The 12,860-nt window shown below is 44.3% G+C and overlaps 1 protein-coding gene across 5 annotated transcripts in view; it reads left to right on the forward strand.

Annotated features, from left to right (window-relative positions):
* Window positions 1-12,860, forward strand: part of ADD2 (adducin 2) — a 126,974-nt gene that overhangs the window by 81,302 nt on the left and 32,812 nt on the right. For all 5 annotated transcript variants that reach the window (XM_040345857.1, XM_040345859.1, XM_040345856.1 and 2 more), the window contains 4 exons: window positions 4,452-4,603; window positions 10,171-10,251; window positions 12,353-12,502; window positions 12,597-12,740. In XM_040345857.1, coding sequence (XP_040201791.1) covers window positions 4,452-4,603; window positions 10,171-10,251; window positions 12,353-12,502; window positions 12,597-12,740 — 527 coding nt within the window. The remainder of the gene's footprint in view (window positions 1-4,451; window positions 4,604-10,170; window positions 10,252-12,352; window positions 12,503-12,596; window positions 12,741-12,860) is intronic.

Genomic DNA, 12,860 nt, shown 5'->3' on the forward strand with positions numbered 1-12,860 from the left:
CCAGCTGAAGCGCTGGTCACCGGACAGAGGGATCAAGACCTCTGCCCCACCCCTGTGGCAGTTCCGGAGGCTCAGGGTGAGAAGATGGCGATCACTCCCCAGCCACAGATTACAGAATGTATGGACTGTTCAGAGGATGTTATGGATTATGCACCCCCAGCAGAAGTGCTGGCAACAGGGCAGAATGCTAGCCATCTCTGCCCAGCACTGGGACCAACTGTGGAGTTCCAGGGAGCCGGGGCGGTTGGCCCCCCTCCCCAGCAACAAGCTGAGGTAGTGAAGCTGTTACTCCCAGCTGAATCACTGGCAGCAGGGCAGGATGCTACTGGCTGCTGCACACCACTACAGCTTGAGCAGATATCGGTGGATGGGACTGTGGTCTCCACTCACAGCAGCCCAGCGGAAGAGCTGGCAACAGAGCAGAGTGCCCCGGGCCTCTGCTCTCAACTAACAGAAGAGGGGGTTCCTGTGGTAGTGGATGGGACTCCGATCTCCACTGACACAACCCCAGAAAATGGTGCGGCACTGAGACAGGAGGATGTCGGCTTTGCTTTGCAAGCACCGGGGGATTTTCACCTAGCATCAGTGGATGGGACTTCAGTCTCCACTGGTATACCCCAGGAATGGTGGCCAGTTGGCCCAGGTCCCCAACAGCATGATGAACTGAGCCCAGCCACCCTGTCTTCTCTCCAGCGGCTGAAAGGACTCCAGGGAGAAGGGCCAGTCCAGGCCTCTCCCCAGCGGCAGGCGTGTTCTCTGAGAGAGGCAGAGATTGGCTGGGTGAGTAATGCTCTGTTTGGGACAAGTTATCTGGGGTACTGGGTGGGTACCGGAATTGGGGTCTCTCCCAGTGTTAGTCTCCTGCCAAAGGGGGAGATGTGTGACAGACCTAGCCGGGACAGGGGCTTTTGGAGAGGACTGAATGTGAGCCTCTTGCCATCCGATTATGGGCCAGGACCTCAAAACAGGAAGGCAGATGGGTCATCCCAGCGGACAGTCCTGGAACCTTAAGACTACTTTTCCAACATCCTCGAGTTGACCCGTTTGGGTCCCACTGCGGCTGTTGGACTGTTTCCCAGGGGAAGTAATGTCATGGATCTTAAGATATTAAAGTGTTTCTACTTGACATCTGTTACACAGGAGAGGGACATTCAATGCAAGGACACCGGCTATTGAAATGCTAAGTGGAACCAGCTAGAGAAATACCTTTTATTGTGCTCTGCAGGTTAAGAGCGGGTGTCGGAGACGCTCCGTCTGGCTAAAAACTATGGATTGAAGGTTAATTGAATCTAGATGTATGTGTTTATTGTTCTAAAGGTCAGAAGCCTCCTGTCAGCTGTATTGAATTAGCATTCTATTGTCTAAAGCAATGTAACCTCTCAGAGGTAGTAATTAAGTAGACCGGGTTATTGTGTACATTGATTACCCCCTGGGGCTTCTGTCTCAATACACAAGTCTTTCTATCCAAGCTATTGGACCAATCCCTGTTGACAATTTCAAGTCCTCATTTGCATGGTCAAGGAGGACTTGAGTGAAGACTGGATATACTTTACAATTGACCAATAGGAAAGCGGTTGTTGGGAGTGGGATGTTCCAAATTCTGTATAAAAGTGTGCTGTGTATTTGAAAATAAAGAGTCCTGTTGGAACTTACATACAGCCTGCCTGGTGTTTGTTCTTAATGGGTCCGAATGGCACATAGCTGTAATTCGGATCCCGGAACCTTGGATGACTGGACCATCAGACGTTGCAATCTGCAAGCTGACTCACTGGTAGCAGAGGAGTGTCGGGAGAGCAGGACCTGGGCGAGCAAGGGTCTCGTCACAATTTCAATGTTACTATTTAAGGTTCTGTACAGTGTTTGAGAATCAATAGCTTTGCACAGAGAAATTATTAATTTATATTATACATATACTGAAACTATGACAACTGACAGGTTAAGTGAATAACCTTGATTATCTTGTTACAATTGCATCTCAAGGTCAGTGGAATATATTAGTCAGCAAGTAAACATGTTGGCCCTGAAGTTGATGTGTTGAAAGCAGATAAAATGGGCATTGCGGTTTGTTGTGTATGGGGCTGTATAGCTGCAGACCAGTCAGGGTGCCCCTCATAGGTGTGTATACAGGGTGTGCCGGATGTGCCTGGGCACACCCTAATCACCCTATGCACAATATCATTATCGCTCTGTGTGCCAGCAGGATGATGGGAAAGATCTCCATCTTACTGGCTCTGCCATAAGAGAAGTACTAACACACTTGTCTTTCACTGTGCCGGCAGGGAGCCCGATCTCTCTGTCCGCGTGGTATATATGTAGACACACGTGTGCTTGAGCTTTAGCGTGCACACCCTAATACAATAGGTTGCGCGCACCTATGGTGCCCCTGCTGACCCATGTCCACAGCCAAAAGCATCTGCAATGGGCACATGTGCATCAGAACTGGACCATTGAGCAATGGAAGAACGTGGCCTGGTCTGATAAATCATGTTTTTTTTTATATCATGTGGATGGCTGGGTGCTTGCGCGTTGCTTACATGGGGAAGCGATGGCAGCAGGATGCACTTTTTAAAGAAGACAAGCCGGTGGAGGCAGTGTGATGCTTCGGGTAAGGTTCTGCTGGGAAACCTTGGGTCCTGACATTGATGTGGATGTTATTTTGACTTTCAGCAGGATAATGTGCCCTGCCACACTGCAAAAATGGTTCAAGAATGGTTTGAGGTACACAACAATGAGCCTCCAAATTCTCCAGATCTCAAGCCAATTGAGCATCTGTGCCATGTAGTGGAAAAACAAGTCCAATCTATGGGGTCCCCACCTCACAACTTACAGGACTTAAAGGATCTGCTAGTGATGGCTTAGTGCCAGATAACACAGCATACCAGGTCTAGTGGTGTCCATGCTGTGAAGGGTAAGGGCTGTTTTGGTGGCAAAAGGGGGGACCTACTCAATATTAGGTAGGTGGTCATAAAGTTATGCCTGATCGGTGTATACAGTGGGGTAGATTCAGATACAATGGAGTATCTTTCTGCGGGGCGTAACGTATCTCAGATACGTTACGCCGCCGTAAATTAGGGCACAAGTTCCGTATTCAGAAAGAACTTGCGCCCTATGTTACAGCGGCGTAACGTATGTGGTCCGGCGTAAGCCCGCCTAATTCAAATGTGGATGATGTGGGCGTGTTTTATAGAAATGTAGTGTGACCCCACGTATTTGACGTTTTTTTACGAAAGAATCCCAGTGCGCATGCTCGAAATTAACCTGCAAAAAGCCAATGCTTTCGACGTGAACGTAAATTACGCACAGCCCCATTCACGGACGCGGGAACGACGTCCATACTTAACATAGGATACGCCTCATATAGCAGGGGTAACTATACGCCGGAAAAAGCCTAATGTAAATGACGTAAAAAAATGCGCCGGGCAAACGTATGTTTCTGAATCGGCGTATCTACCTAATTTGCATATTCAATGCGTAAATATACGGAAGCGCCACCTAGCGGCCAGCCTAAAATTGCAAATGAGATACGACGGCGTAAGAGACTTACGCCAGTCGGATCTTAGTCAAATCTATGCGGAACTGATTCTATGAATCAGGCGCATAGATACGACGCCGCACACTCAGAGATACGACGGCGTATCTGGAGATACGCCGTCGTATCTCCTACATGAATCTACCCAAGTATGTTTAATACAAACCTGCTGGGTTTGTTAAAGGTTAAGAGCACAATTAATATTCGCTATTGTCTTCCCGATTCTCCTCACGGCCAATCAGAAAGCAGGATTGGCCGAGAGAAGAAGTGACCATATTGGCATCCGAGGAGGAGGAGGAGACACAGAAAAGTGCCTAAGCTGCCTGCGACCTAGATGGGGTAAGTGCAGGGCTGGTGGGCGGGAACGAGAGGTGGGGGTATCGACAAATCAGACAAAGCTGCTGCTGTGAAATAGGGACTGGTGATTTTCTGCACTTGGTCAACACCAGTCACCGCAAGGGCACATAAAAAACAATTGTCTTCTATATGCCCTGTTCACACTGCAACAGTGCAACCTTGCCTTCAGGTGGGTTGCGGTGTATTCCAGAAAAGAGCAGACATGCTGCATTTTACTGCATTACATTGGAGCTCACCCAATGTCAATGTTGGTCTATGCAGATAAAATATCATTTTGGCATTTCAATAAAGTAAAAAAAAATAAAAAGTAAATAATGCCTTTCCTTGTAAAAACTTGAGGCACTGCCCCCCACCACTGGCATAGAAGAGACTGCACCCATACAATAAGATTAGTAATTTTCTCATATGGGTTAGTGTGAACAGGCCTTTAAAAGCTGATCTCCAGGAGCAGCTAGATGCACAGTTCGGGTACATGCATATACAGAAGATGTTTTATCTGCCAATTACCGTAATTTGTATTTGTGTCCAGCCAGTTATACTAGAACAAACTGATTTTATTTTTCAGACTCATCCATGGTGGCACCTATTAATGACCTCCACTGCAATGAGTCAATGCCTCTGGCGAAGGGTGAGAGGTTATTGAGATGTAAGCTTGCCAGCATCTACAGACTCATAGACCTGTATGGATGGGCTCAGCTCAGCGGGACCATTGCTTCTGTAAGTCACTTCTGGTATATCATTTTTGCTTCATTTATAGTTCTACATCCTGCCAGCATTAACAAAACAGCTAAAATCCAAAATATACCCTGACCCCACAGAAACTAGTGATGGGTCTAGGAATGGCAAATATAAACTGTATTTTTTCCCTAAATATATGGGTCATGGGCTACCTTTGGTCATTGGTTATGTCATTGGGGACCATAGCATTTTTCGACTGTGTTTCTGCAGCAGTCATTGGAGGCAGTGAGCATTTCTCTGGGCTCTTCTTCAATCCCAAGCTGCTTTGCCTTATCGTGCTGGTAGTGATGTCATCAATTCATTTAGAGCTTCATTACTGATTGCTATAGGAATCTGCTGCACACAGGGGTTGATTTACTAAAACTGGAGAGGGCAAAACCTGTGCAGCTTTGCATAGAAACCAATCAGCTTCCAGGTTTTTCTGTCAAAGCTTATAGTGTTACTAAACCCACAACAATAAAAATGAGTCTCTATATAGGGTAAAACATGCTTGTTATACTCACTGAGGCACCTATAGGGGTTAATCCTGCACATTGTGTAAAAAATTGATCCTGTCTTATCTGATCCTCCCCTTCTTACACAGTCCCTAATTTATCTCCCGATGGAACAGAGCCTTGGAGGCATTCTGCACATGCTCAGTTTGGTGTGTATTGCTAGAGAGTTTTTTTTTCTTGGGAGGGTGCATGTGATCAGCACAGGGCCAATCAGCACAGGGCCAGAAAGAGGGTCGGGGGTCCTGCAGCCTCATAGGACAGTCAGGCCTCATACACACGACCGAGTTTCTCGGCAAAAACCAGCAAGAAACTTGCTGGGATTTTTTTTTTTGCCGAAGAAAAACCGGTGGTGTGTACATTTTTCGACGAGGAAACTGTTGAGGATCCCGTCGAGCCAAAAAGAGAGCATGTCTTCTTTTTCCTCGATGGGAATGGAGAAACTTGCCTTGTCGAGTTCCTCGACAGCCTAACAAGGAACTTGACGAGGAAAACGATGTGTTTCGCCCGTCGAGTTCCTCGGTCGTGTGTACGAGGCTTTAGAGTAGAATAAAACTCCTCCTACAAGCTTTTTTTTATTCTATTATTATTTGTATTGCAGGTTTTGAAGTTACCTGTATATAACAGAGCCTATTGGGCATACCCAGGCTCAATTGCATAGCAAAAAAAAAAGACAAAACAAACAAACAAAACACAATAAAAACAACCTAGCTAAAATCAAGGCACTCTAAACTATTGAAAAGTTGGTACGCTCCAACCCTCCGCGCAGGCTGAAATATTAGGATTCTTATTGGCCACTCTCAAACATCCTACAGAGCTAACTCGGGAATTTATGAAAATACGCACTCTCCAATATTTTATGTGTCAGGAAAGCCTCCCTCTAATGAAGCATAAATGTAGAGTTGTACAACAATACATACCATTCATTACCTATCCAAGTGTTAACTAGTCATCCTTAGAACCAGCATTAGTATAAGCGGATACCACCCAAATGTTGGACACTTTATGAAATTTCTTGACACAACCTCTACAGATAGGTGATTTTGTATAATTAAATGACAAACAACATATAAACAGTATATATATATAAAGCAGCGCTCCTATTGGAATTAATACACTATGATATGTAAGTCCAAAGTTCATTTGGAAAGACAATGGTCAAAGAAATAGTCCCAACAGATGATCCGTGAGAAGAAAATAGAAATATATCCAGCGGAGTAGATCCAGTAATATCCTTATAACCACCACCACCACCACTCGTGCAATAGTCAGGTAAAACTCTTACCAGACAATGCTGGATAATGAGCGTTGTATAATAACACAAATCCCAGCTTGGGGTGAATCCAATCCAATCCTCTTTAGATCTCAACTTCCATGTGAGGAAAAAGACAAATGGTGGCACATAGCATAATTCCGTTTAGTTTTAATTTTTCAAAACATAAAAGGTAGGAATTGCACTTACAATTTAGTAGAAAAAATCGGGCAATACATCATATAAAACGGTCACCACTAGATCGGGTCACAGGAACAAGCATCCAGGGCGGCATCCATCGCTTGTTTATAGTTTGTTTCTCCCGCTATGCTGACACACGCCAGTGCCGATCAGCGTGATGACTTCACTTAGATTGACAGTCGTCCTAGCCCAACCAGACGCGTTTCGTCATAGAATTGACTTCATCTTCACCCACAGATGAAGTCAATTATATGACGAAACGCGTTCTTCACTGTGGCGCTGTCATTGATCGTTGTTTTCCCTGATATAGGGAAACACGATCAATGACGTCACACGTCCAGCCCCCCTACAGTTAGAAACACAGATGAGGTCACACTTAACCCCTTCAGCGCCCCCTAGTGGTTAACTCCCAAACTGCAATTGTCATTTTCACAGTAAACAATGCATTTTTAATGCATTTTTTGCTGTGAAAATGACAATGGTCCCAAAAATGTGTCAAAATTGTCCGAAGTGTCCGCCATAATGTTGCGATTTTTTTTTAACCGAAAATAGGTAGAAGAATACGTATCGGCCTAAACTGAGGAAAAAAAATGTTTATATATTTTTGGGGGATATTTATTATAGCAAAAAGTAAAAAATATTGAATTTTTTTCAAAATTGTCGCTATATTTTTGTTTATAGCGCAAACAATAAAAACTGCAGAGGTGATCAAATACCACCAAAAGAAAGCTCTATTTGTGGGAAAAAAAGGACGCCAATTTTGTTTGGGAGCCATGTCGCACGACCGCGCAATTGTCTGTTAAAGCGATGCAGTGACGAATCGCAAAAACTGGCCAGGTCCTTTACCTGCCTAAAGGTCCGGGGTCTTAAGTGGTTAATTGAACAAGCTGAAGTTGGAGGCTGTCTGGCTACCATGCACAGCTGCACCAGAGTTTGCACTCTCCAGTTTTAGTAAATCAGCCCCACAAGTCTTGCATATTTGAGGCAACACAAATTAAGAGTTTAGCCTAAAGTTCTGGTAACATTGTTGTTGCATCTTCGCATTGTTATGGCATTTGTGATGGAAATATAAAGTGCAGGTGTGCTTATGGGCGCCAGTGATGGATCTCTGACAGCATGTCTTGTCTTTATTAGATCTGTTTCCAGGAAAGGTTTCAGATCAATAAAGCTCTCACGTTGCTTGGTCTTCTAGTGAAAATGTGTAACGTTTATAATTAATTTTGATAGCATTCTGTCCATCTATTCTGCTGAGAACACAAGAAGCTTTTTCCTATGAATACTCATTAGCATCATAAAAATTGTATTGACCTGTTTTTTAGTGACAATCAGGCCAAGAACAATGCAACAAAGAGGAACAATAAAGGTCACATTCCAACAAATTAGAGCATTCGGTATAATGAAAGATAATTCTAAATAGTTGCCATGGATTATTTCGCATTGCTTTTTTCTTTCCTTTTTATTATAGGACATCTTTTAGAATAGAAATATGAAAGCTACTTTTGCCGATTTGTTTTTGAGGGTACAAGCTACATGGTCTGGGCTGTCAGGAGACCTTATATGCACCAATTAGGGATGCAAAGATAATGAAAGCAATGGAGCTTGCACCTTTAATATAACTCAGCAGTGGCAGTTCCATATGTCTATCATGATGGGTTTCTTTTAACCGCTTCCAGACCGCCCACCGCACATTTAATGCGGCAGGGCGGCCCGGGTGCACGAAACAACATACCTGTACGTTGTCTCTTCTTCTGGGTCTGGGGCGACAACCCTCTTCACTGGGGCTAAACCCGGTACATCTAGCCAGGGGGACCATAATTTATCAAATTTACCCCTTTTACCTCTGTGTTGGTAAATAAGCTTCTCTAGTCGGATGGTCTGACCCATTTGAGTAATCCATTCTTGCACTGTGGGAGGGTCTGTAGACTTCCGGTGCCTCAGAATTATTTTACGGGCCTGAAAGAAAGTCCTGGCAACATCCTGTCTAGGAGTGTCCTCCATTGGGAGATCATCTAGGGGCAGAGATCTTCAAACTATGGCCCTCCAGCTGTTCGGGAACTACAATTCCCATCATGCCTAGTCATGACTGTGAATATCAGAGTTTTACAATGCCTCATGGAACATGTAGGTCCTAAGATACCCAATAGGCAATGTTTAGGGTCACCTGGAATCTGGATCTGGAAGACCCCGTTAGGAGTATTTATAACCTTCTGCCAATATAAATGTAGCTTTGGATACCTCCATAGACATTGTATCAAATCCCCATGATCCCTACAGCATCTGGTGCAGGTGGCATCCGATCGCACCCCCATGCGGGTCAATCTTACCGGTGTATAGTGTACTCTCAAAACGATATAATTCTGAAAGACGTTGAGCCACATTTAAAGAACATTAGGTAACGGCTTGTAAGGCTTGCTCCCATTGCTCTTTCTCAAAAGCTCTGACATCCTGTTCCCATTGAGATACCACCATAAGGCCTCGTACACACGACCGAGTTTCTCGGCAAAAACCAGCAAGAAACTTGCTGGGAGATATTTTTTTGCCGAGGAAACCGGTCGTGTGTACATTTTCGTTGAGGAAACTGTCGAGAAACTCGACGAGCCAAAAAGAGAGCAAGTTCTCTATTTCCTTGACAGGAATGGAGAAAATTGGCTTGTCGAGTTCCTCGACAGCCTAACAAGGAACTCGACGAGGAAAACGATGTGTTTCGCCCGTCGAGTTCCTCGATCGTGTGTACGAGGCTTAAGAGGTGAGTCCGGGAGGAAGAGGTTGAGTAGCATAGCATAGCAACAGTTATACACATATATGAAGTTGTATTTCTGCTTTAGCAGACAATGGGGTAGATCCAGAGCGAGTACGCCGGCGTACTTTCAAATTTCCTGCGTCGTATCTTTGGTTTGAATCCTCAAACCAAGATACGATGGCATCTGGGTTAGATCCGACAGGCGTATGGCTTCGTACACCTTCGGATCTTAGATGCAATACTTTGGCGTCCGCTGGGTGGAGTTCTCGTCGTTTTCCGTGTCGAGTATGCAAATTAGCTATTTCCGACGATTCACGAACGTACGCGCGGCCGTCGCATTCTCTTAAGTCGTCTCTAGTCGGCTTTTTCCGGCGTATAGTTAAAGCTGGTGTTTTGCAGCGTATAGTTAGACTTGCCATGTTAAGTATGGCCGTCGTTCCCGCGTTTATTTTGAATTTTTTCTTTTTTTTTTGCGTAAGTCGTCCGTGAATCGGGATGGACGTAATTCACGTCTATGTTAAAAAAAATGACGTCCTTGCGACGTCATTTAGCGCAATGCACGGCGGGAAATTTAGGGACGGCGCATGCGCAGTTCGTTCGGCGCGGGGACGCGCTTCATTTAAATGAAACACGCCCCCTAATCGCTGATTTGAATTACGCGCCGTTACCCCGCCAGCACGAAATCTTTAAGGATTCAAACTAAAGCCAGGTAAGGTACGGCGGCGTAGCGTATCTCTGATACGCTGCGTGGGTGCAGATCTCTGTGGATCTGCCCCAATGTGTTCAGTGAAAACAAATTATCCTACAGATTTTATTTTACCTGTCATATTATCTCATGTTTGTATATATAATCTCATTTCAGATAAGAGTAAATAAGGAACAAGACCATTTCCTAATTAACCCCAGAGGAGTAGTTTGTAATGAAGTGACTGCTTCCATCCTTGTGAGTACAGATGTGGCATGCAGATATTATTTGTGAAAACATTTCCTTTCCAGGGAACCTTGACTGTAAAGCTGGCTGTACACTAGTAGAATTATTTTCAGCATTTTTCCGTGTAAGAACATTCAGTCGTGTTTCTAATCATTAGTAACGAGAAAATTCAGAGGAGCAGGATGGAAAATTCTTCTTGATTGTATGGATTTCCAACCGCGTATGTGTTTTTTTTTTTTTTACGATTAAGTCCATTCATTCCAAAATCGAATGTTCAAAGCAAATAAAATCTTGAGCTATCTTTGAACAATATTCAAATGGTATGAGAATCTTCGCATGAATTTTCCTAGGCATTTTCATTTTGCACAAATTTTTATTTGAAATTCTACTAGTGAATAACCAGCTTATAATTCAGGCCCCACCATTGTTCTGAACATACGTATAGGTTATTAGTACCTCCCACTTCCCTGTCTTGATTGACTGGGTTTGCCGGTTCACTGGCACTTCTTATTTGTGAGCTTTAAATTCACAATGTTGCATTAAAGGGGTTGTAAAGGTAAAACATTTTTTTCCTAAATAGCTTCCTTTACAGTAGTGCATTCCTCCTTCACTTACCTCATCCTTCCATTTTGCTTTTAAATGTCCTTATTTCTTCTGAGAAATCCTCACTTCCTGTTCTTCTGTCTGTAACTCACCACCGTAATGCGAGGCTTTGTCCCTGGTGTGGAGTGTTGTGCTCGCCCCCTCCCTTGGAATACAGAAGAGTCAGGACGCCCATTAACACACAGCTTCTTTCCCTATCTGCAACGTAGAGAGCGTCCTGACTCTCCTGTAGTCCAAGGGAGGGGGGCGAGCACAACACTCCACACCAGGAAGAAAGCCTTGCATTACTGTGTGGAGTTACAGACAGAAGAACAGGAAGTGAGGATTTCTCAGAAGAAATAAGGACATTTAAAAGCAAAATGGAAGGATGAGGTAAGTGAAGGAGGACTGCACTAAGGTAAAGGAAGCTATTTAGGAAAAAAAAAATTACCTTTACAACCCCTTTAATTATTTTAATTAATGATAGCATTTACATCAAACTCTGCATTTCCCAAAAAAGAGTCCTCTGGTGTCATTTTGGATATTTTTGCCATGCATTTTACCATGCAGTCTAATGTGAATCTATACTTAAGCCCCGTACACAAAAGACCGGATTTCCTGCCAGGAAAACTGCCAAGAGAGCCTTTGGCCGGGAAAACTGGACATGTGTATGCTTCCTAGCAGTTTTCCTGTCAGGAAAACAGACAGGAATCCCGACGGGAAAATAGAGAACCTGCTCTCTATTTTCCCGGCAGCTTTTTTGCCGCCAGATTTACTAATACTCTATAGCCTTGTACACACGACCGAGGAACTCGACGGGCGAAACACATTGTTTTCCTCGTCGAGTTCCTTGTTAGGCTGTCGAGGAACTCGACAAGGCAAGTTTCTCCATTCCCGTCGAGGAAATAGAGAACTTGCTCTCTTTTTGGCTCGTCGAGTTTCTTGACAGTTTCCTCGACGAAAATGTACACAGGACCGGTTTCCTCAGCAAAAAAATATCTCCCAGCAAGTTTCTTGCTGGTTTTTGCCAAGAAACTCGGTCGTGTGTACGAGGCTTATGGGAAACACTGCGAGGCAGTGCCCATGGAGCATACACACGGCTGGGATTCCCGGCCAAAGCTCCATGGCAGTTTTCCTGTCGGGTTCTCGGCTTTCCTCTCGGTTTTCACGGCAGACTTTTTACCGCCATGAAAACCGAGAGTGTGTACAGGGCTTTAGCCTTGGTGTACACTAGTACTGCTGCATAATTGTACATTTTTGCTCATTTGTACAAATTTGTATGCATTTTCTTGCTTCTTACGGTCAAAAGGGCACCCAAAGTATGAGTTTGTCATGCGCTCCCGTTGAAGTCCATGTGCCCAAAAATGCAGCAAAGGAAGCATCTGCAACTTTTCAAAAGACATACAGCACTATATTGCATTGATGTAAATTGGCACCATAGCAAATGATGTGATTTCCATTGTCTTGCAATGCAGCACGATGGTCCACACAGGAAGAACAAAACAATCTTATGCAAATATATCTCTTACAGGTGAAGGTGAACATTTTGGGTGAGGTGGTAGAGGTTGGCAGCACCATCTTTGAGGTGGAAGCTAGTGACTTCAGCTTGCACTCTGCCATATACTCAGCACGTCCGGATGTAAAGTGTATCATCCAGCTACATACAGCGGCTACGACTGCGGTAAAATCACTGTGACACACTGGACAGCATTGAAACTGTTGCACTATTAGGAGTACAGACGTTTCTTTTGACTAATAGCTCTTTTTTAATGTAGGTGTCAGCAATGAAATGTGGTCTCCTGCCTATCTCTCATGATGCTTTGCTGGCAGGGGAGGTGGTATACTATGACTTTAATGGAGACATGGAAGATGAGAAGGACAGAATTGAACTACAGAAGTGTCTAGGACCGACATGCAAGGTTGGGTCACATCTTTGTCCTTGCATCAACTGTACAAATCACTGAATTTAATGTATTTTTTGTTATCAGCCTTGTCTTTTTTTTTTGTAACAGAGGATTGTTTAATGTCGCCCTGCACAG

Source organism: Rana temporaria, chromosome 3, assembly GCF_905171775.1.
Source record: "Rana temporaria chromosome 3, aRanTem1.1, whole genome shotgun sequence".
In the NCBI taxonomy this organism is placed as follows: Eukaryota; Metazoa; Chordata; class Amphibia; order Anura; family Ranidae; genus Rana; species Rana temporaria.